Genomic DNA, 25,005 nt, shown 5'->3' with positions numbered 1-25,005 from the left:
TCCAGTCAGTTACATGAAGTCCAGTCATAGGCCAGGCACTAGACAGGGTACAAGGACACAGGAATGGAAGACAGTCCCTCTCCTCAAGGAGTCCATGTTCTGAAGGGGAAGAGAGTTTATAATGTAGTTTGATAAGCTCACTGATAAAGCTTTGACTAGGAGTCACCACGGGAGGACTTAGGGGGGCACTTGATTCAGTCTAAGCATTCTAGGAAGGCTTCCTGGAAGAAGTGACAGATGTTTGGAAGTCAAGGGTACAAGTAAAAGGAGGATCATGCCAAGTAAAGAAAATAGAATATATAAAGAGAGCATTTAACTGCACTGGGAGCAAAGCCACAAACCTCTTAGCTGCTCTGGGGCCAGTGCTGACATTGCAGGTTTTTCCTTGGCCCACAGGAAACTTATGCCGCTGTACAGGCTACAGACCCATCCTCCAGGGCTTCCGGACCTTTGCCAAGGTGAGTGGGGGCTCTGGGACAGCAGTGGCCCGGTTCCTAAAGCAGCAACACTCTGGAATCACAGTTGGGAGCGATGCCAAGGGCCTCTGGGTTACAGAAAAAAAAAGATAAGATGACCAACTGGCAGGAACTTCTGCTGTAGATACCTGGCAAGGACGTTGGGCTCTGCCATTCTTATTTGGGGTGTGGGGGGAAGTGGTGGTTCTCATCGATAGCCCGGAAACTTTCCTTCCAGGAAAGGCCTGGAGAGCTGGCTCCTGAAAGAGACATGCCACCTAAGAGCAAACCTCCTACAGGGCGTTCGGGCTTGGCATCCTGCCTTGGTGTCTGGCATGCTCAGCCCATGGGGCAGGTGCTGAATGTGACGTTTAGTAACAACCCAGCCTGACTCAGCACTCGCGTCCCTCCTCCCTTGCCATCCAGGCTGCTTTCTGCAGCTGGCACTCTGCTGGGTTTAGGAAACTAATAATTAGATCTCCAGATAGTGTGTGAAGCCCTGCAGTATTCATATAACTCTGAGTGAGAAACCACAGCTGGGATGAACAGGCACTGATTACGTAAATGCAGCCCACACACCTGCCATATGGCAAGGAGGACCGAGAGCTGGCTTCCCCTTTCTTTGCTTAATCTCCCCAGATTTTACCTGATTCCCCAAATGGGTCAAGTTGATCCTAACTCCTATCAAACTGTCTCATCTCAATTTGATTCTGGGTTGAGGGGAGAGTCACAGACACCTGTGTCTTTCACTGACCTTAGAGTTGGTACATTGCAAAAAAAGGAGTATTGCATCCAAATAGTCCAAAAGGGTAGAGGTGGGACCTCTAAGGATGGGAAACAGCACACCCTGGTGAATGCTGTTGATATTGAGGAACCAGGAAGTATGAATTTAAATGAAAGTGATTGAAAGCTTAGATTCAGTCTGCAGACCTGGGTTCAAATCCCATTCCATCACTTAATTGATACATGATATTGGGCAAATTTCCTCATTTCTAAAATGGGGATTCTAATAATACCTACCTTAAAATGCTTGTGGAAAGAACTCCTTGTAAAGCTCTTAGAACAGAGCCTGGCACATCCTACATTTTCAGTAAACGGCAACATAAATTATGATGCTGGTACATTTTTCCCCATTACCCAATATTTAATCTTGATGTGCTGCTTAGGCTTCCCTGAGAACCATGGATTGTTAATTTTGTCCATGTATTTATTTCATAGGAGGCTTCTCAAAGAAAGATTATCTGACCAGCCCTCCTCGTTTCTCAAAAGAGAAGGACTTTTGGGTGTAGCTGGAAAGTATCCTCCTTCTGAGAGTCAGAGTTTTATCATTGTTGAAATGGTTCCTAAGCCCCCTTTATAGCCATACCTCCCTCAATCCTGCTGCCTGGCAGCGTAGAGCAGAGTCAAGTAGAGCTGGGTGCTTTAAGTAGCTCAAGTGACTGGCACACAGAGTGTGCTCAGAAGCTCATGCATGTTACTCACTAGAGCCCCCAAGGCCCTCTTCAGAGCCTTTTAACTCTTGTTTTACACACAGTTCTAACAAACTCAGGTATCTAGTTTACATGGCCACATTGCAAAAGAATGAGGAAGGTATGCTATAGGAAGGAAGCCTGTTCACAGCAAGAAATGATAACAAAGAAGGAAATGAGGAATCATAAAAATAATCTAATCAATTAGCCTGGGCTTCTCAGGTGGCACAGTGGTAAAGAATCTGCCTGCCTTTGCAGGAGATGCAAGAGATGCAGGTTTGATCTCTGGGTTGGGAAGATCCCCTGGAGGAAGAAATAGCAACGTGTTCCAGTATTCTTGTCTGGAAAAGTCCATGGATAGAGGAATCGGACAGGTTACAGTCCATAGGTCTGCAAAGAGTCAGACGTGACTGAGAGACTTAGCATGCACACACCCCGAAAGAGGAAATCTCTCTGGGGGAAAACCCTAATCTTATCCAACCTCAGCAGACCTCGAGGGCAGTGACACGTCATCGTATATCACAACAGTTTATGTCATAAAAAACATCAGCGAATTATTAAGAAGAAAGATCTAAGTAAGAATGTGCTGGTACTTTAATTATTTGTGAAAGATACTTTTGTGAAATATATCCTCCCCCACAAGGATCAGGTGAGTGAGGCTGTTGTCTTACTGTATGCAGGGCCTAGTATTCCCCTACATTACTCCTTCTCCAAAAAGGGAGATGAGATGAGGCCCTCTTCTTTCTGTCCAAACACAGAGGGGAAAGGCAAAGTGTTGTTGCTTAGTCACGAAGTCATGTTCGATTCTTTGTGACCCCATGGACAGCAGCACACCAGGCTTCCCTGTCTTTCACTCTATCTCCTGGAGTTTGCTCAAACTCATGTCCATTGAGTCACTGATGCCACCCAACCATCTCATCCTCTGTCACTCCCTTCTCCTCTTGCCCTCAATCTTTCCCAGCACATCAGGTCTTTTCCAGTGAGTCGGCTCTTCATGTCAAGTGTCCAAAATACTGGAGCTTCAGCATCAGTCCTTCTAATGAATGTTCAGGGTTGATTTCCTTTAGGATTGACTGGTTTCATCTCTTTGCAGTCCAAGGGACTCTCAAGAGTAGTGGGGAGGTAGAAAATAGACAGCTCTGAGATCCAGTGATAAAGTAGTGACTACAGGAGGGGTCTGCACGCAGGGTGGTTGAGGCAAGTCTGAGAATGCTTGCAGGTTCCCAAAGGACCTTCAGCCTCCTTAGTCCTCTGAGAACTTCTTCGGGGACACTGATGAGCTGTGACTCATCGTTTAGTAAATGGTGGCGTGAACACTGTCTTCCATGATTCATGTAGAGAAGGGTTCCTCCCGACTACTCCCCTAGGAGCTGGCTGCTCTGGAAATGTGTCTAGGACTGAGCCTGGGAGTTTTCCCCACTGTTGTAGAGCTCCACAATTCTATAGTGTCTTCTGGGGCCCTGAGCTGAGACTTCTGCCTCCTTAGGGCAGATCAGTCAGGTAAACACTCCCTTTCCCACATTCAGTGCATTGGTTTGGGGATGTAGCAATCTGGGCTCTAGTCTGTGCTCCGTCATTGGCACCTTGAGAGGTCTTCAGCAAGTCCTCTATCCATAGGTGCTGGGTCAGCAGACCTGTACATAACCTACAGAACAGGTCCACGGTGAGGAATAAAGAGTGTGAACTTTCTGGCAAGAAGTGCCTGATAAGGAGTGGGAGGCTGTCAGGCACATCCCTGGCCCAGCTCTGGTCCTAGACATCTTTGGCAGGAGCCCCACACAGACTCCAGCCTGGGGGTGCCCAGGACTTGATGGTTTAGAAGTAGAGGCACGAGTGCTGTGAGAACCAATGGGAATTTCTCTCAGGGAGGCTTCCTCAGGAAGCAGTACTGAAATGGGAATGTGAGCACAAAAAGATGTTTTGATAAAATAGGACCTAGGTTTTATGGCGGAGAAGGCAGTGGCACCCCACTCCAGTACTCTTGCCTGGAAAATCCCATGGACCGAGGAGCCTGGTAGGCTGCAGTCCATGGGGTCGCTGAGTTGGACACGGCTGAGTGACTTCACTTTCACTTTTCACTTTCATGCATTGGAGAAGGAAATGGCAACCCACTCCAGCGCTCTTGCCTGGAGAATCCCAGGGACGGCAGAGCCTGGTGGGCTGCCGTCTATGGGTTCCCACAGAGTCAGACACGACTGAAGCGACTTAGCAGCAGTTTTTATGGAGAAATTTTCTTAAAATTAAATTTCTCTCTTACTTCCAGGAGAGATCCTGTTTATATATCCTCAAGTTATTTAATCTATATTTATCAAGCAGAGGCCCTCCCTATGGGCAGAGACAAGTGGGCTGCAGGGGTGGGGGTGCAGTATCTGCTGCCTCTCTAGATGCTGGGGTGAATTTCAAACCCAGGTTTCATTTGACAGGAATAATCTAGGTTCTTTCAGTTCAGTTCAGTCGCTCAGTCGTGTCTGAGTCTTTGCAACCCCATGAACCACAGCACGCCAGGCATCCCTGTCCATCACCAACTCCCAGAGTACACTTAGATTCATGTGTATCGAGTCAGTGATGCCATCCAGCCATCCCATCCTCTGTCGTCCCTTTCTCCTCCTGCCCCCAATCCCTCCCAGCATCACAGTCTTTTCCAATGAGTCAACTCTTCGCATGAGGTGGCCAAAGTACTGGAGCTTCAGCTTTAGCATCAGTCCTTCCAAAGAAATCCCAGGGTTGATCTCCTTCAGAATGGACTGGTTGGATCTCCTTGCAGTCCAAGGGACTCTCAAGAGTCTTCTCCAACACCACAGTTCAAAAACATCAATTCTTCAGCCCTCAGCTTTCTTCACAGTCCAACTCTCACATCCATACATGACTACTGGAAAAACCATAGCCTTGACTAGACGGTCCTTAGTCGACAAAGTAATGTCTCTGCTTTTGAATATGCTATCTAGGTTGGTCATAACTTCTCTTCCAAGGAGTAAGCAACTTTTCATTTCATGGCTGCAGTCACCATCTGCAGTGATTTTGGAGCCCATAATAATAAAGTCTGACAATGTTTCCACTGTTTCCCCATCTATTTCCCATGAAGTGATGGGACCAGATGCCATGATCTTTGTTTTCTGGATGTTGAGCTTTAAGCCAACTTTTTCATTCTCCTCTTTCACTTTCATCAAGAGGCATTTGAGTTCCTCTTCACTTTCTGCCATCAGGGTGGTGTCATCTGCATATCTGAGGTTATTGATATTTCTCCCGGCAATCTTCATTCCAGCTTGTGTTTCTTCCAGTCCAGCGTTTCTCATGATGTACTCTGCATAGAAGTTAAATAAGCAGGGTGACAATATACAGCCTTGACGTACTCCTTTTCCTATTTGGAACCAGTCTGTTGTTCCATGTCCAGTTCTAACTGTTGCTTCCTGACCTGCATACAGATTTCTCAAGAGGCAGGTCAGGTGATCTGGTATTCCCATCTCTCTCAGAATTTTCCACAGTTTATTGTGATCCACACAGTCAAAGGCTTTGGCATAGTCAATAAAGCAGAAATCGATGTTTTTTTGGAACTCTCTTGCTTTTTCCATGATCCAGTGGATGTTGGCAATTTGATGTCTGGTTCCTGTGCCTTTTCTAAAACCAGCTTGAACATCAGGGAGTTCACGGTTCACATATTGCTGAAGCCTGGCTTGGAGAATTTCGAGCATTACTTTACTAGCATGTGAGATGAGTGCAGTTGTGTGGTAGTTTGAGCATTCTTTTGCATTGCCTTTCTTTGGGATTGGAATGAAAACTGACCTTTTCCAGTCCTGTGGCCACTGCTGAGTTTTCCAAATGTGCTGGCATACTGAGTGCAGCACTTTCACAGCATCATCTTTCAGAATTTGAAAGAGCTCAACTGGAATTCCATCACCTCCACTAGCTTTGTTCATAGTGATACTTTCTAAGGCCCACTTGACTTCACATTCCAAGATGTCTGGCTCTAGATGAGTGATCACACCATCATGATTATCTGGGTCGTGAAGATCTTTTTTGTACAGTTCTTCTGTGTATTCTTGCCATCTCTTCTTAATATCTTCTGCTTCTGTTAGGTCCATACCATTTCTGTCCTTTATCGAGCCCATCTTTGCATGAAATGTTCCCTTGGTATCTCTAATTTTCTTGAAGAGATCGCTAGTCTTTCCCATTCTTTTGTTTTCCTCTATTTCTTTGCATTGATCGCTGAAGAAGGCTTTCTTATCTCTTCTTGCTATTCTCTGGAACTCTGCATTCAGATGCTTATATCTTTCCTTTTCTCCTTTGCTTTTCACTTCTCTTCTTTTCACAGCTATTTGTAAGGCCTCCCCAGACAGCCATTTTGCTTTTTTGCATTTCTTTTCCATGGGGATGGATGGTCTTGATCCCTGTCTCCTGTACAATGTCATGAACCTCATTCCATAGTTCATCAGGCACTCTATCTATCAGATCTAGGCCCTTAAATCTATTTCTCCCTTCCACTGTATAATCATAAGGGATTTGATTTAGGTCATACCTGAATGGACTAGCGGTTTTCTCTGCTTTCTTCAATTTCAGTCTGAATTTGGTAATAAGGAGTTCACGATTTGAGCCACAGTCAGCTCCTGGTCTTGTTTTTGTTGACTGTATAGAGCTTCACCATCTTTGGCTGCAAAGAATATAATCAATCTGATTTTGGTGTTGACCATCTGGTGATGTCCATGTGTAGAGCCTTCTCTTGTGTTGTTGGAAGAGGGTGTTTGCTGTGACCAGTGCATTTTCTTGGCAAAACTCTATCAGTCTTTGCCCCGCTTCATTCCACATTCCAAGGCCAAATTTGCCTGTTACTCCAGGTGTTTCTTGACTTCCTATTTTTGCATTCCAGTCCCCTATAATGAAAAAGACATCTTTTTTGGTTGTTAGTTCTAAAAGGCCTTGTAGGTCTTCATAGAACCGTTCAACTTCAACTTCTTCAGCGTTACTGGTTGGGGCATAGACTTGGATTATATGATATTGAATGGTTTGCCTTGGAGATGAACAGAGATCATTCTGTTCTTTAGCTCCAAAGCTAGGTTCTTTAGCTTCTGTGAAAACTCTTTGCAAATATCTTTGTGTGATATTTGTGGTCATCTCTGTAGAATGGTGGATGCTGTGGAGGAAATGGGAACAATGCAAACTGCTGCATGGACCAGAAGAAAGACCACAGGGTAAGTGGGTCTTTTTTGGCCTGGAAGCCTGAGGGCCAACCTCAGGTCAAAGGAGCTAGTGGGCTATCTCCACACTCTGAGCTGTGTCAGCTGGAAGAGGAAACCATTATCTTCAAACTGTGAAGTTGGCGAATGTACACCTTAGCCCTGGATCCTCTGGCAAAACCTCTTTGTCCCTGCTTCCTGGGAGCTACCTCTCCCCCAACCCATCCCCACCCCAACCAGCCTGCTGGGGGCTGCGGATGAGCTCACTTGGACAGAGGGCTGGGCCAGCCCTATGGGGCATTTTAATGCAGGAGACAGTGTATCCCTTATCTTTTCCCCTTTCCAGCAGGTTACTCTCTCACCGTCTTTATTCAACCCAGAGGAGTTTATGCCCCTGGATCCCACCCAGGAACCCATCTTCCCCCCAGAATTGCTGGTAGGTGATGCCCCCTGAGCCCCTGGAGACCTGCTGAGTCCCACTAGTACCCACTGGGGTCTTTGTGTCCTCTTTCTCCTGTGGGTTTCAGCCTGAATTTCCCTTTGTTGCTCTTACTCCAAGTCCCTGTGCCGCGTATTTCCACAGGGACCCACACTTCTCCTCTTCACATGCGTTGCTCACATGTGAGGAGGGGGTCTGTCTGGCAGGCCATGTACAGTAATAGGAGCTCCAGAAGTGTTTGCTGACATTCTGCCTAAGTCTCTTGTCTAAGCCCCAAAGCAATGCATTCTTTCTGTAAGCCACCCATTTTTTTACAAAACAAGCAAAGAAACAAAAAAGCGCTGTGTTCAAAGGACACAATCCATGATGTGCAGCCCTGTCTTAAGGACACCTCTCACGCCCATTTTGTCACCTGATGATCTTGCTCCTCCACACCAACGTTTATGGCAAACAGACAACCAAAAATCAAGCCACGCTCAAAGTTTCTCAAGCGCAGGCTTCTCTAGGGGTGGTGAGAGTATGAAGATGACTTTAAGAGTTCACTGGGCCAGAAAGAATGGCTTTGCAGCAGACCACCAGAATATCTTTCTGTGGATCATGAAACTTTTAGAAAACCATCAGTTTGATTTGGGGATTTTCCCTCCTGACTCTGCATCACCCCTCATGCACTAGAAGCGGCCCTCCATTACGTTCCCTTCTGATAGCCCTGCTTCTGCCACCCCTGTCCCCTCTCGCACCTCCTGGAGGCAGTGAGGGACAGTTGAAGTCACCTTGTGTTCCCATAGCCTTGATCCTCAGGCTTCTCCTTTACCTGCAAAAGGAGAGACTAACAGCACCTTCTTCCCCGAGCTCTTCTAAAGACTAAATGAAATAACGTACGTGAAGGAGCCGTGGCCCAAGTCCTGCCTCAGTACCAAGCATTTCCCCTCGCTTCTTCCCTGACATGCACTTTCCCGCTGAATTCAGTACTAAGCAAATCCATAATTAATCCTCTTGCAAACTGAAAGCAATGGCCCTGGGAATCACAGCGGGGAGGAGAAGGCCACACGATAAGAAAATGGCATTTTCCAGAGGCTGAAAGACATTCCACCGAAGCAGCTGCGTTTTGAAGGGGAGCGTGTGACCTGGATTCAATCCTCCACCTTGAAGGAGTTGCTGGACCTCAAAGCTCAGCATCCCGAGGCCAAGCTGGTGGTGGGGAACACAGAGATCGGTAAAGATGTGGGCAGCTCTTGGTCAGTCTGTCCAGTTCAGCCCCTTGTGGCTCTGTGTGTCCTACTCTGCCTTCATTTCCCCATTTCCTAAGTGGAGGTGATAATGCCTCCTCCAATGGGCTTCCCTGGTGGCTCAGACAGTAAAGAATCCGCCTGCAGTGTGGGAGACCTGGGTTTGATCCCTGGGTCGGGAAGATCCCCTGGAGAAGGGAATGGCTTCCCACTCCAGTATTCTTGCTTTTAGAATTCCATGGCCAGAGGTGCCGGGTGGGCCACAGTCTGTGGGGGTCACAAAGAGTTGGACACAACTGAGCGACTAACACTCACTTTTCAAGGGTTGCTCTGAGTATTAACTGAGATCCTTGCTGATTGTTCTCCATAAGCATTGACAGAGACCTGGCCCGATGCCAGGTATTCTGGGCAAGCCAGGGGTACCCAGATCACCTAGACCAGACTCCTTCCCTTGAGGGTCTCCCAGTCTGAGGGTAAGGGAGCAACATGGGTCAAGTGTCTGGGCCAGTACCTGACAGACCCGAGGGGTTCCATAAATGTCACTCTCTTGTCCCCTCTTTCTGGGGTGATGTGGTAAGGCAAGTGAGAGGAAATGCCCAAGTGTGGCTGTGCTGTGTTGCCCATGTCTGTGGCCACCTGCCCTGTGGTGCTACCCCTCAGACGTGAGCCCCACAATATGTAAACAGGCCAAGGAGGCTCCAGAGGCACCACTCGCAGCCCTGGTGCTTGAAGACTCAGGAGCAGAGATGCACCAGCTCCTGCTAGGCTCGGTCCATTCCTGTACCTGGCGTGGCCCGTTTCCCCTTGGCTGGGCCCCATGCCCAGTGAGGATCCGGGAGAGGGTGGAGGCACAGGCCAGGGCCGTCTCAGAGCAGCCCATTCTAGCCTGTTGGGGCTCCTATCTCTGGCTCTGGAAGAACCCCCCTACCCCAAGCCCTGGGTTCTGGTTGGCTCTGCAGCTGCAGAGAGGAGGGCCCGGCTCAGGTGTGTACTGGTGAATTGCAGAACTGAGCCATGCTTGTGAGCACACGTGCCATATGGAGTCCCTCGCTGCAACAACAGGGCCCACTGGATGGCAGGGTGAGAGGTACTTCAGGTGATAGGATCACGATGGCCTATGCGGCCATGACCCGAGGGCCCAGGGTCACATGAGTTAAGGTGGAGAATGACTGGCTGGAAAAATCTCTGGGGCCCTTGGAGGTATGGCATATTCCTCACCAAGAATCATACAATGTCTTGGACTCAGTTAGATTCTAAGAGCAAAGGAATTCACAAAGATATTATAAGCTCCAAATAAGAAAGAATAGCCTAAGATCACTCCACAGCTCTACCCCTCCTCCTTCCCACACCCTACCTCCCCCAGAGCAACCTTCACACACCATACCTCCCCCAGAGCAACCATCACACACGCTACCTCCCCCCGGGTAACCATCTACTGCCATGATGTTGGGGGAAGCTGGGCATCAAGAAAACCTTATCAAGATGAACCACTTATTGCCTCCCTCTCCCCTCTTTATTCTATGAGCTGATATTCAAACAGACCAGGCTTCTCAAAGCCTGCTCCACCCTTCAGAGACCCTCTGCAGCACGTGAGAAGATGGGGGATGATGCACAGATATTTCCTTTTTAACCTTTTCCATTTACAACCCTGTGGGTGGGGCTGGGAGGGGTGCTGTGCTGACTGGGTCTGAGGAATAGAGGCAGGTCTGTTCAGAGAGGTTTCTTACTTGGTTCACTGGAAGGATAGAAATCAGACACAGACATTCGGTCTCATCGAGCCATGCACTGTAAGAACTCAGACAGATATTGGGAACTAGGCGTTGATTTAAATTTTTCTCTCAGTCATTTTTCCTTTTTGTCTGAATGTTAGACTTTCATATTATATTACTATTATATCCCAACTCTAATAATTGCCTCGGTACTGTAATGTGCCCGTTCTTCGCTGTATAATTTAGGAAAGAAACTTCACCTCCCTGTGCTCCGGTTTCCTATCTACTGTTGTTGTTTAGTGCCTCAGTTGTGTCTGACTCTTGGCGACCCCATGCACAGTAGCCCACCAGGCTCCTCTGTCCTTGGGGTTTTCCAGACAAGAATACTAGAGTGGGTTGACATTTCCTTCTCCAGGGAATCTTCCCGACCCAGGAATCAAACCCATGTCTCCTGAATTGCAGGCAGATTCTTTACCATTGAGCCACCAGGAAACCCTTCTTATCTATGAACAGAGAAAATCACAGCATTTCATAGGGTTATTATGAGGATTAAATGAGTTAAAATATGTAAAGTGTTTAGAAGGGTTTCTGACTTATTTTCATGCCCTTTTTCTAATATTGTGAATAAACACACATCCACATACACACACATGAAGTCAAGTTCATCTTATTTGAGTTCCGATGAGAGAGAGAAAGACATAGCTTCCTGGCTGATCATGTGGAAACTGCACTTTATCCCATGTCCTGTCCATTGCACCTCCAAGTCCCGAGACATCCACAGAGCATGTGAAATCCGTGCTGTCTGCAGAGGTGGGAGCCCTGCAACTTGGGGCTTTTCATTTCTTTCAAGGCATTGAGATGAAGTTTAAGAATCAGCTGTTTCCTGTGATCATCTGCCCAGCCTGGATCCCTGAGCTGAATTCAGTGGAGCATGGACCTGAGGGTAAGGGGGAGGGGGGCGCTGCTTGAGCCCACAGAGGGGCTGGGATCTTGGAGGTGGATTGTGCAGAGGATGGTGGCGATCCTGCTGCACCTGCTTTTTCAAGAGTCACCCTGCGCGGGGGAAGCGGACACCCTCACTGTTCTCCACTGAGCATCCATCGTCGGGTACCAATGGGCTCGGGGCTTGAAATTTTCAGTAATCATTCTCAATCCTGGCTGCACACAGATTCATTCATGAGAATAGGGGGTAGGTGGGGATGGGGGTTGGGGTGCTTTTTTTAAAAGAAATGCCAAGAGTTCACCCTCAGAGATATGATTTTATTGAGTTGAGAGTCACTAGTTTAGAGAAAAAAGCACTCTGGTTTTAAGCCTGGGCTTGAGTTCTGGCTCTTTTATTAACTGTGTACCATTGGGCAGGTCACCAGATCTCTCTAGGCCTTAATTTCTTCATCCATATAAGTACGTGCATCCTGGTTCATCCTTACTCAGTTGCTGTGAAGCTTCCTAGGAGCTGTGTATGGAAGTGCTTCTTGAGCTGTGAGGTGGATGGCTGTCATTCCGAGCATGTGTTCCCAGGGATCTCCTTTGGAGCTGCTTGTCCCCTGAGCTCTGTGGAAAAGACCCTGCTCGAGGCAGTTGCCAAGCTTCCCACCCAGAAAACGGAAGTGTTCAGAGGAGTCCTGGAGCAGCTGCGCTGGTTCGCCGGGAAGCAGGTCAAGTCTGTGGCGGTGAGTTGCTAGATAGGGGCCCAGGATAGGCACTTTCCCCACAAGGCGAGGGGGCCAGCCTGGGTTCTATTACAGCCCGAATAGGCCTCAAACTTGTGTTTAGGATTTCCTGGGGGCTTGTTGAAAATGCAGACTCCTGGGCCCCACTCTCAGAGAAACTGACTGCAGATCTGGGTTGGGGCGCAGGGGTCAGGCTTTAACAAACCCCAAGGGTGCTTCTGATGTGGCCCTAGGGCCACTCTGGGGGTGCGCGTGCTATGACTCCATCTTCACCCCTGAGGCTGGAGAGATGGGGCCGCCTGCCCATCTCTTTCTGAACTTAGCCGAGGCTGCCAGCAGGTGCAAGAGAGATAAGTTAGGGGGAAGCCAAAACAGGAAGGCGGACTGCCTTTCAGAGTCAGGGGTAGAACCTGAGGTGGAGCCCCTTGAGAGGAGAGAGAGGCCCATGGGTCGACTACAATCAGCCTTCAGACAAGCCCCCAAATCCAGGGTTTGCAGACAGCGTTCTCACACTCAGCGCCATTTGAGTCTCACAACTGTTGATGGGGTTGGAAGGAAAGCTGACCCTTCCATTCTATTGTTGTAGCTGTTGTTTTAAATTAGAACAAAAAACAAAGCCAAACAACCTACTCCCATTCCCCTCACCCTACCTCAAGCACCTCTTCCAATTACAGATAAGGAGACTCAAACTCAGAAAACTCTAAGTTCCCCAATTCAGATGAAATCGACTTGTGGGAAGGATTTTTTTTTCCTGGAGCAACTGGTTTTCTTCCCCTTTTCTAATAATGGGAACTCTGTGTCTGATTCTCCTTATATTCTTTGCCAAGGAAGCTCAGTTCGAACACATTGTTTATCCTTAAGGCTTCCCATTCTTTTTCCTTGATCTTTGTCTTTTATTTCTCTTTCACTAACTCTCTACAGCCTCAGTGATAAACCATCTCAGCCCTTTCAGAAAAAGGTTGGGTGAAATCAATCAAACAAACAAATGTAAAGGAACTGATCCTGGTTTACATATAGGTAAACTTCAGAGCTGGGCCCCAACCCCAGGCGTTGGAATCTCAAGTTCTGCATGTTGCCCGAACGCCCGGGTTCTTACTGTACTGGTCTGGTGTCTATAGTGGGTGGAGGATCTCAGAGCTCTCCCTTCAGCAGATGTCCCCCACCTTCCACATTCGGGAGCCAGGAAAGCTGGACTTTCCTGGGGTGGGCTCTCACATATTCTCCCTGCTTGTCCTAGTCCATTGGAGGGAACATCATCACAGCCAGCCCCATCTCCGACCTCAACCCTGTGTTCATGGCCAGTGGGACCAAGCTGACCATCGTGTCCAGAGGTGAGCTGCCTCATGCAGAGGTCAGGAAAGCGGGCCAGGGCTGGAGTGGAGTCTCACAGGATAAGTCACTTACTGCAGAAGCAGAACCCAAAGTTCAATAACATAGCTTTCCTAAAGCTTGGATCCCTGGAAACTATAAAAGGAGATGCACCCAGGCTGGGGGCCAGGAGGGCTGGACCATCACTTTATTAAGAATTCACAATAGGACCTGTCACCCAGATGCCATACTCAGTGGTGTGTTCTGGGGCCAGAGTATGCCACTCAGCATAGTTGATGGCTGGGTTTTCAGGGAGTCTGAGCATTTGTTAAACATGGCTATTATTAAACATTAAACTATATACCCTCACAATGAAATAAATGATATTAAAAACAAAGGTAATAAATACTCAAAATTCACCATTTCCTCATTATTTCCCTTCAGTTTACAGCTGTCTGTATCTTTGAGGTTATTTCCATTTATTCCATTTGTAGACTGGAAATGCTATGTAATAGTTCACTCCTGCACCTCTTTCCTTGCTCAAGGGTTTCCCCAAGACCACCTCTAGGTTTAAGGACTTTCAGGAGGACAAGGAAGACTCACAGGACTCAGTGTTGAGTCTGCTCATGGCTATGACTTATTACAGCAGGAGAATAGAGAGCGAAATCAGCAAAGGGAAAAGAAGCATGGGGCAGAGGAAACCAGGCACAAGCTTCCAGGGCCTCCTCCCAGGGGAGTCACACAGGACACGCTCATTCTCCCCAGGAATAAGTTGAGCCATGACAACACACGTGGAGGATTGTTTACTGGGGATGCTCGGTAGAGACTTAGCGCCCTTGGCTTTTAGTGGGGCTGGTCATGTAGCTCTGCCTGGCACGTACCAGAAGTCCAGACTTCCAGAAGGAAAGTCAGGTGTTGAGCATAAACCATATGATTTGTACAAACATTTTAGGCATTGTGATCGGTTCTTATCAGAAAATAGTGGGAACTCTCCTGAAAGCTAAGGTCCCAGAGGACAGCCAGTGGCCAGCCTTATAAGCAGACCTCTCAGAGAGTGGCAGGCCTGCTGTGTCAACTCTTCACTGCCCTCTTTTCAACTTCACACTGAGCTATGCTGCTCTGGTAGCTTGACATTGGCCGTTGTAGAAATATTTATACCATAGAAGCTTGTGAATGCTATGAGTCAGGGCTTTTTCTTAAAGAACTGATTGTTAAACAGTCACCAGCACACCAGTGCTAAGGGTTTCGGATGGAGTACCTGGGTCCCTGTCGTGCCAGCCACTCCCTCTGACTGTTGGCTTCAGGGGCCAGGAAGGAGAATTATCCTGGTGATCTGTCCTATGCTTTCTCACACTGGTCCCTCTCTGTCTTGCCTCTGTACAGGCACCAGAAGAACCGTTCCAATGGACCACACCTTCTTCCCCAGCTACAGAAAGACCCTGCTGGGTCCAGAGGAGATACTGCTGTCCATTGAGATCCCCTACAGCAGGGAGGTGAGATGCTGTCAGTACAACCCAAATCACCCCTGCTCCTGCCAGGCTCCAGACAAAGAGATCTGCCTCGGGGACCATGCTTAGCATCTCTCCACTTTAACACTGATGTTCTTGTCTCTGAGCCTGGCCTTTATTAACAAATCATATTCCTTTCTGGACAATGAGGAGTTTCAGGGTATTGGGCACAGGGCACAGACAAGGAAACCAGACAGGTAGATGTGTGGTTCTGAACAAGTCATTCATCTTTCTGAGCCACAAATCCTCATCTGTAAAATGGGCCCATGTTTACTGACCTCGCAGATTATTGCGAGGACCAGAAAGAAAGAATTCATAAAGTTCCTGGCAGGTGTCTGGGAGCCAGTGGGGATCAGCAGCTGGTGCTAGCAACACAATTCCAAGAATATACCCAGCTGTGGAATATCTCTGCCCCAGTTTTCATATGATGAGGCATGCAGTGTGCGTGCCAGATGGAGTGGCACCTCCAATGTGAGTCAGGTCCTCACCTGTTAAACTTGGGCTCAACCAGGTGCTTTTTCTGGCACCCCACTCCAGTACTCTTGCCTGGAAAATCCCAAGGATGAACGAGCCTGGTAGGGTGCAGTCCATGGGGTCGCTGAGAGTTGGACATGACTCAGTGACTTCACTTTCACTTTTCACTTTCATGAATTGGAGAAGGAAATGGCAACCCACTCCAGTGTTCTTGCCTGGAGAATCCCAGGGACGGGGGAGCCTGGTGGGCTGCTGTCTATGGGGTCGCACAGAGTTGGACATGACTGGAGTGACTTAGCAGCAGCAGTAGCAGCAGGTGCTTTTTCACTGATCATGCCCTGGGTTCACTTGGACGGGTTTCTGCCTCACGGGAGGGTTTTCTGGCCTGGTGGGGCAGGTCTGGGATCATCTGGCTGCCTTGCTCGTGTTCCTTGGGGCCTGTGGTATCCTGACCTGGCATGGTTTTGTCCTACACATTCCATGGGCCTTTAGAAGAGTGATCTGGGAGAGGCCGGGCACCAGCAGTAAAGGAGAGTATTAAGGGTTTACACAGCTGGTGCTCTAGCAAGTGTTACAAGGCATGTTTTCCCTTGCTGATTTTGACCTCCTTAATGAGAAGGTTGATTAAGTTAAGGCTGTTATGTCCCTGTGGTGGTTTTCCAGCTTGTCTTTATAGGCTATTTTGAACAGTGATTCCCAGAGTTTTTGTATTTCACAGATCAATAGATTAAAAAAAAAACAAAAACTTGTGAGATGGGGAAAGAAGGAGGATACGGTCCAGTTTGTATTCTCCCAGGTAGAGACATAAACAAAAAAACATTTCATAAATGAAAGATTTTCATACCAAGAATTTGGAAGTCTTTCTCAAGAAAGAACAGCCGATGGCCTGACCCTGACCCTGCATGAACCCTAGGGAAAACGTTGCTTTGGGCCGACACAGTCCTGGAAGTGGTTAGAACCTCTGTTCCAGAACCAAGTTGAAGCTCTGGGCTCATAGCCCCAGTGCTATGTTAGACGTCAGAAATCTCATCAGGAGGGCTCTCCTTGGCTTCTTCAGAAAAAGCCTGGGGTCATTTTGGACCTCAACAGTGTGTTTCTCCAATACACTTTCCCTTAAACCTCCCACCATTGATGTTCATCAGAACTTGGTGCTAGGGACAGTTCAAACCTTGCACAGAACCTGACGCAGATGGGTCTTTACCTGGAAACCGACTCACACTCTCCTCCCATCTCCAAAGACAGAGCCTGGCTTGGACCCAGGGGAGATGTATGCTCAAAGCACAAAGAAAGCTACTGTTTCATAGTGTGAATCTTCCTTTCAGGAAAAGAGAATTCTAACTGAAGCCAGTAGACTGGTGGGAGAGAAAAGTCAGGGAGGGCATCTATGGAGGTCCCAAGCTGACACTGGGTTTCAACACCCTTTGGCATCTCACTGTATCTGCTTGAGAGGCAGTCATGTTGATAGAGGCTTTGGCACAGTGCCTGGCTGTGTCCTTGGACTTCCTGTTTTCCTGACCAATGGGCAGAAATCCTGACCCTTTCCCAGTTTCTGGGAATGTTACCTGGAAATCCTCCTGAAAATGTGGTAGCTATGTCCTCACCTTTGACCCCTACCACCAGCTCCTGGATGCTATGTGATGGTCTTCTGATTTCACCTCACCCTCCCTGCTTCAGACTCATTGTTTGCAGCCTTTGCAAAGCAAGGTGGGAAAGAGGTATTTTTCTGTTAATTTTAGGATGAGTTTTTCTCAGCATTCAAGCAGGCCTCCCGGAGAGAAGATGACATAGCCAAGGTGACCTGTGGCATGAGAGTCCTGTTCCAGCCAGGAAGCACGCAGGTAACGGAGCTAGCCCTCTGCTATGGTGGAATGGCGGACAGAACCATCTCAGCCCTCAAGACCACACGGAGGCAGCTGTCGAAGTAAGAGCTGAAAGTGGAATAAAGTTACTGCTGCTCCTGCTACTATGATTCCCAGTAGTGCTACCATTGCTGCGACTATTGCTATTACTACTGCTACCAGAGCTGCTACCACTACTATGATGACAGCTGCCACTAGTGGTATTACTATTAGCAGTGTTGCTGCTGCTGAACTACTGTTAGCATGACTGCTACTGCTGCTACTGTTGGTACTATTACTACTTATTTCGACAGCTACAACTACTATTACTACTGCTGCTGCTGCTTTTATTGCTCCAATGACTACTGCTGGTGCTACTCATCTCATTTCTTCTACTACTGTTACTATTGTTCTACTATTATCATTACTGCTATTCCTACTGCTATCACTACTATGACTAATACTACTATTGTGGCTACTGCTACTATTACAGTTGCTACCACTATGCTGTCTCTTCTACTGCTAATACTATTATTGTTGCTACTCCTAGTGTTACTGCTACTGATATGTCGGCTACAGAAGCTATTATTAATGCTATTACTGCTACTTTACTGCTACAATAACTATTACTATTGCAACTAGCACTGTAGCTGCCACTATTACTGCTAATAGAAGTATCCCTATTGCTGTTGCTGTTACTTCTCCTGCTAGTAGTATTGCTTGTACTATTGCTGTTACTACTGGTGCTTCTCTTATTTCCACTGTTACTTCTGCTTCTACTGCTATTACTGTTGCTTCCACTACTACCATTAATGCTTCTGTCCCTGCTAGCATTACTAGTACTAGTACTGCTGCTACTACTATTGCTGTTGCTACTACTACTGTTACTGTTGCTACACTATTAGTACAGCAACTGCTGTTACTAAGGCTATCATATGGCAGCAATTGTACCAAGCACTTTGCTGGCACTGTTCTATGTAATCCTTACAATAACCGTATGGCTAGATAAAGCTTAACTTTGGAGTTAGGCTCCTTGGTTCCAATTCCTGGCTTGAACACTTAACGGATGGGTAATATAAGTCAAGTTACTTAATTCTCCCATATCTCAGTTTTCTCATGGTAAAGTGAGTGTAAAAATTTTCCCCACTGTACCTTTTAACTTACATTAGAAGTAATGTTTCATATGAAGCACTTAAGACATTGCTCAGTGTGTTGTAGGAACTCAATAGATTTAACTATTACTTTCATGTGTGGTCTTTTGAAAATTGTATTTATTCTTAAAGAAGAGGAAATGGAGCCTTAAGGAGGTTAAGTAATTTGTGTGAAGTGAAAGTGAAAGTTGCTCAGTCATGTCTGACTCTTTGCAACCCCATGGACTGTAGCCTGCCAGGCTCCTCTGTCTATGGAATTTTCCAGGCAAGAATACTAGAGTGGGTTGCCATTGCCTTCTCCAGGAGATCTTCCTGACCCAGGAATCAGATTCAGGTCTCTGCTTTGCACAGATTCTTTACTATCTGAAGCACTAGGTAAAGTCACATAACTATGAGTATCTGAGTCACATTTTTGAGCTGAGGTTCATGACTCCACTCACACAAGTGATTCTGAGAGCTGGTTGGGAACACTCTCCCATGACCTCCTCTCTGGCAGGTTCTGGAATGAGAAGCTGCTACAGGACGTGTGTGCAGGCCTGGCGGAAGAACTGTCCTTACCCCCAGACGCCCCTGGAGGCATGATTGAATTCCGACGCACCCTCACCCTCAGCTTCTTCTTCAAGTTCTACCTGACGGTACTGAAGAAACTGGGCAAAGAGGACTCGGAAGATGTGAGTGTGGAGCCTGGCAAGGCCGAGCACTTGTGTGCTCCTGTAGCACTTGTGTTTCGGGATATGGGAAGCTGACTGAGGTAGGAACAGGCTGTGGACCAGGTGGTAAATGCTCCTCTCCTCTGGATGTCTAAGCACAGAGGAGTAGGGACCAGGGACCCGGCCTAGAGAGTCACATGGAGATGGGAGCTAACTTGGTGGCTGAGAGACAGAGCACTGGGCTGGGAGTCAGGGATGTGGGTTCTTGTCCTGGCTGTGTCATTACCTCAGATGAGAACTTGAATAGGTCACCACTCTTGCTAAGCATTAGCTGTAAACTCTGGGGGTGGGTAGACCTGATGATCCTTCTGCAGCGTAGCTGATACAACTGTGATTATGTACTTTGAAAGGGAATGTAGTGTGATAAGAATGTGAGGTGGGGCTGCTGCAGCCAGGCTGGGTGGGATTGTTGTGCATTCAGGAGAGGGTGTTAGTTGAAGTGGAGCCCAGCTCCTGAGGTGGGTTTGCCAGCAAGCATTTATTTTATACTTTTTATGTCATAAGATTGTACTGCACAAGGTGGGAGCCAAGTGTGGGAGAGAATAGGATCAATAAAGGCCAGCCTGGTGTGACTACTGAGGTGATGGAGTTGGGAGGGGGGAGCACAAAGGAGAAAAGCCTTCACATCTGTGGGGAGAGCAGAGTGAGATACCTCTTTTATAAACATTTATAATAATTTTTCTGATTATGGAAGTAAACAACTTGTGGAAAACTTTATAAATATAAAAATATATAAAGAAAAACTTAGAATTACTCTCAGATCTTAGATAAAACCACTGCTAGTATTTTTGCTTATTCCTCTGATCTTTTCCCCATGTTTATCTGTCCAATCTGTGTGTAATCCTTTTTGTCTGCTCCGTCTCTCTCTTTCTGTTTCCTTTCCATCTGTCCACCTATAAACCTATCATCTTCCTGTCTTTTGATCTGGATATATTATTTTCTAAACAGATTCGATATCATGCTGCATACAGAGCTTCACATGCCACTGAATTTTGTTGAGATTATATTAATATTATGAATAATTCCCCTACATTAAATGTTTCCCACAAAATTGAGGGGGAAAATAATGACTTTTCCAGGAAGACTGGGGGAGAAAGATATTCCCAACAGAGCAGCACACATCAGTGCAGGAAGGAGGGAAACCTTGGTTGGGTGTGTCAGAGGAAATAGGGTGCAGGGATGGGAGAAGAGAAGCTGACAGAGCCCGTGTTAGAATGATGAGATAGACCCAGCCAGTATCAGAAGGGGTGCAGATGAGGAGATGAGAAAGTTGTTACGTTTACCACTTGGGGACAACCAAGGTGGGGACCAGTGATAGAAACAGTCATGATCACCTGTCACCTTGTCTCCACAGAAGTGTGGTAAACTGGACCCCACCTATACCAGCGCCACTTTGCTCTTTCAGAAAGACCCTCCAGCCAACATTCAGCTCTTCCAAGTGAGTACATACTTTATGTGGCTATTGTCAGGGGCCCTGCAGCTTCCCTGGTGGCTCAGATGGTAAAGCGTCTGCCTGCAATGTGGGACACCCAGGTTCAATCCCTGGGTTGGGAAGATCCCCTGGAGAAGGAAATGGCAACCCACTCCAGTACTCTTGCCTGGAAAATTCCACGGACTGAGGAGCCTGGTAGGCTATAGCCCATGGGGTCACAAAGAGTTGGACACGACTGAGTGACTTCACTTCAGATGATGCTGACCATTGGTGAGTGACTGATTTACATTGTATGTCAGTACTTAAAGCTCCTTACCATTGTGCATAAATGTCTAGTGAAGGAAACAGGAATTATATTAATGTGAATGAAGCTATTTCCCCTCTTGCTCACCTCATTTCTCTCTTGGGCTTACTCTCACCTTCACCTGCTCCTTAAATTTTTTTTTTTTCAATTTTTTTTTTTTCTGGTTCCTCCATGGGCTAATGTGCAAAGCCATGCATTCTCTTGAGCATGCCAAGTAAAGAAATTTTAAAAAATTTTTTCTATTAACAGCAATTTTTAAAAATTAAAATTTATTTATTTTAATTGGAGGCTAATTACTTTACAATACTGCATTGGTTCTGCCACACATCAACATGAATCTGCCACAGGTGTACAAGTGTTCCCCATCCTAAACCCCCCTTCCCACCTCCCTCCCCGTACCATCCCTCCAGGTCATCCCAATGCACCAGTCCCAAGGATCCTGTATAGAACCTGGACTGGCGATTTGTTTCTTATATGATATTATACATGTTTCCATGACATTCCCACAAATCATCCCACCCTCTCCCTCTCCCACAGAGTCCAAAAGACTGTTCTATATATCTCTGTCTCTTTTGCTGTCTCGTCTTGCATACAGGGTAATCATTACCATCTTTCTAAATTCCATATATATGTGTTAGTATACTGTATTGGTGTTTTTCTTTCTGGCTTGCTTCATTCTGTATAATAGGCTCCAGTTTCATCCACCTCATTAGAACTGATTCAAATGTATTCTTTCTAATGGCTGAGTAATACTCCATTATGTATATGTACCACAGCTTTCTTATCCATTCATCTGCTGATGGACATCTAGGTTGCTTCCATGTCCTGGCTATTATAAACAGTGCTGTAATTAACATTGGGGTACACGTGTCTCTTTTAATTCTGGTTTCCTTGGTGTGTATGCCCAGCAGTGGGATTGCTGGGTCATAAGGCAGTTCTATTTGCAATTTTTTAAGGAATCTCCACACTGTTCTCCATAGTGGCTGTACTAATTTGCATTCCCACCAACAGTGTAAGAGGGTTCCCTTTTCTCCACACCCTCTCCAGCATTTATTGCTTGTAGATTTTTGGATAGCAACCATTCTGACTGGCGTGAAATGGTACCTCATTGCAGTTTTGATTTGCATTTCTCTGATAATGAGTGATGTTGAGCATCTTTTCATGTGTTTGTTAGCCATCTGTATGTCTTCTTTGGAGAAATGTCTGTTTAGTTCTTTGGCCCATTTTTTGATTGGGTCGTTTATTTTTCTGGACTTGAGCTGCATAAGTTGCTTGTATATTTTTGAGATTAGTTGTTTGTCAGTTGCTTCATTTGCTATTATTTTCTCCCAGTCTGAAGGCTGTCTTTTCACCTTGCTTAGAGTTTCCTTTGTTGTGCAGAAGCTTTTAAGTTTAATTAGGTCCCGTTTGTTTATTTTTGCTTTTATTTCCAGTATTCTGGGAGGTGGGTCATAGAGAATCCTGCTGTGATTTATGTCAGAGAGTGTTTTCCTTACGTTCTCCTCTAGGAGTTGTATAGTTTCTGGTCTTACGTTTAGATCTTTAATCCATTTTGAGTTTATTTTTGTGTATGGTGTTAGAAAGTGTTCTAGTTTCTTTCTTTTACAAGTGGTTGACCAGTTTTCCCAGCACCACTTGTTAAAGAGATTGTCTTTAATCCATTGTATATTCTTGCCTCTTTTGTCAAAGATAAGGTGTCCATAGGTGTGTGGATTTATCTCTGGGCTTTCTATTTTGTTCCATTGATCTATATTTCTGTCTTTGTGCCAGTACCATGCTGTCTTGATGACTGTGGCTTTGTAGCAGAGCCTGAAGTCAGGCAGGTTGATTCCTCCAGTTCCATTCTTCTTTCTCAAGATTGCCTTGGCTATTCGAGGTTTTTTATATTTCCATACAAATTGTGAAATTATTTGTTCGAGCTCTGTGAAAAATACTGTTGGTAGCTTGATAGGGATTGCATTGAATCTATAGATTGCTTTGGGTAGTATACTCATTTTCACTATATTGATTCTTCCAATCCGTGAACATGGTATATTTCTCCATTAGTGTCCTCTTTGATTTCTTTCACCAGTGTTTTATAGTTTTCTATATGTAGTTCTTTAGTTTCATTAGGTAGATATATTCCTAAGTATTTTATTCTTTTCATTGCAATGGTGAATGTAATTGTTTCCTTAATTCTCTTTCTATTTTCTCATTATTAGTGTATAGGAATGCAAGGGATTTCTGTGTGTTGATTTTATATCCTGCAACTTTACTATATTCATTGATTATCTCTAGTAATTTTCTGGTGGAGTCTTTAGGGTTTTCTATGTAGAGGATCATGTCATCTGCAAACAGTGAGAGTTTTACTTCTTATTTTTCAATTTGGATTCCTTTTATTTCTTTTTCTGCTCTGATTGCTGTGGCCAAAACTTCCAAAACTATGTTGAATAGTAGTGGTGAAAGTGGGCACCCTTGTCTTGTTCCTGACTTTAGAGGAAATGCTTTCAATTTTTCACCATTGAGGATAATGTTTGCTGTGGGTTGGTCATATATAGCTTTTATTATGTTGAGGTATGTTCCTTCTATTCCTGCTTTCTGGAGAGTTTTTATCATAAATGGATGCTGAATTTTGTCAAAGGCCTTCTCTGCATCTACTGAGATAATCATATGGCTTTTATTTTTCAATTTGTTAATGTGGTGAATTACATTGATTGATTAAAGAATCCTTGCATCCTTGGGATAAAGCCCATTTGGTCATGGTGTATGATCTTTTTAATGTGTCACTGGATTCTGATGGCTAGAATATTGTTAAGGATTTTTGCATCTATGTTCATCAGTGATATTGGCCTGTAGTTTTCTTTTTTTGTGGCATCTTTGTCTGGTTTTGGTACTAGGGTGATGGTGGCCTCATAGAATGAGTTTGGAAGTTTACCTTCCTCTGCAATTTTCTGGAAGAGTTTGAGTAGGATAGGTGTTAGCTCTTCTCTAAATTTTGGTAGAATTCAGCTATGAAGCCGTCTGAACCTGGGCTTTTCTTTGCTGGAAGATTTCTGATTACAGTTTCAATTTCCGTGCTTGTGATGGGTCTGTTAAGATTTTCTATTTCTTTCTGGCTCAGTTTTGGAAAGTTGTACTTTTCTAAGAATTTATCCATTTCTTCCAAGTTGTCCATTTTATTGGCATATAATTGCTGATAGTAGTCTCTTATGATCCTTTGTATTTCTGTGTTGTCTATTGTGATCTCTCCATTTTCATTTCTAATTTTATTGATTTGATTTTTCTCCCTTTGTTTCTTGATGAGTCTGGCTAATGGTTTGTCAATTTTATTTATCCTTTCAAAGAACCAGCTTTTGGCTTTGTTGATTTTTGCTATGGTCTCTTGTTTCTTTTGCATTTATTTCTGCCCTAATTTTTAAGATTTCTTTCCTTCTACTAACCCTGGAGTTCTTCATTTCTTCCTTTTCTAGTTGTTTTAGGTGTAGAGTTAGGTTATTTATTTGACTTTTTTCTTGTTTCTTGGGGTATGCCTGTAGTACTATGAACTTTCCCCTTAGCACTGCTTTTACAGTATCCCACAGGTTTTGGGTTGTTGTGTTTTCATTTTCATTCATTTCTATGCATATTTTGATTTCTTCTGTGATTTGTTGGTTATTCAGCAGCGTGTTGTTCAGCCCCCATATGCTGGAATTTTTAATAGTTCTTCTCCTGTAATTGAGATCTAATCTTACTGCCTTGTGGTCAGAAAAGATGCTTGGAATTATTTCTGTTTCTTTGAATTTACCAAGGCTAGTTTTATGGCCCAGGATGTGATCCATCCTGGGGAGTGTTCCGTGTGCACTTGAGAAAAAGGTGAAATTCATTGTTTTGGGGTAAAATGTCCTATAGATATCAATTAGGTCTAGCTGTTCTATTGTATCATTTAAAGTTTGTGTTTCCTTGTTAATTTTCTGTTTAGTTGATCTATCCATAGGTGTGAGTGGGGTATTAAAGTCTCCCACTATTATTGTGTTATTGTTAATTCCCCCTTTCATACTTGTTAGCATTTGTCTTACATATTGTGGTGCTCCTATGTTGGGTGCATATATATTTATAATTGTTACATCTTCTTCTTGGATTGATCCTTTGATCATTATGTAATGTCCTTCTTTGTCTCTTTTCACAG

The 25,005-nt window shown here is 45.5% G+C and overlaps 1 protein-coding gene across 1 annotated transcript in view; it reads left to right on the top strand.

Annotated features, from left to right (window-relative positions):
* XDH (xanthine dehydrogenase) overlaps window positions 1-25,005 on the top strand; it is a 67,245-nt gene that overhangs the window by 13,681 nt on the left and 28,559 nt on the right. The window contains exons 6-16 of the mRNA XM_052647997.1: window positions 397-458; window positions 7,039-7,107; window positions 7,442-7,528; window positions 8,603-8,744; window positions 11,317-11,409; window positions 11,985-12,136; window positions 13,374-13,467; window positions 14,828-14,937; window positions 17,163-17,347; window positions 18,912-19,086; window positions 20,480-20,563. Coding sequence (XP_052503957.1) covers window positions 397-458; window positions 7,039-7,107; window positions 7,442-7,528; window positions 8,603-8,744; window positions 11,317-11,409; window positions 11,985-12,136; window positions 13,374-13,467; window positions 14,828-14,937; window positions 17,163-17,347; window positions 18,912-19,086; window positions 20,480-20,563 — 1,253 coding nt within the window. The remainder of the gene's footprint in view (window positions 1-396; window positions 459-7,038; window positions 7,108-7,441; window positions 7,529-8,602; window positions 8,745-11,316; window positions 11,410-11,984; window positions 12,137-13,373; window positions 13,468-14,827; window positions 14,938-17,162; window positions 17,348-18,911; window positions 19,087-20,479; window positions 20,564-25,005) is intronic.

This window comes from Budorcas taxicolor, chromosome 11 (assembly GCF_023091745.1).
Source record: "Budorcas taxicolor isolate Tak-1 chromosome 11, Takin1.1, whole genome shotgun sequence".
In the NCBI taxonomy this organism is placed as follows: domain Eukaryota; kingdom Metazoa; phylum Chordata; class Mammalia; order Artiodactyla; family Bovidae; genus Budorcas; species Budorcas taxicolor.
This window is presented reverse-complemented; position numbering and strand designations above follow the sequence as displayed.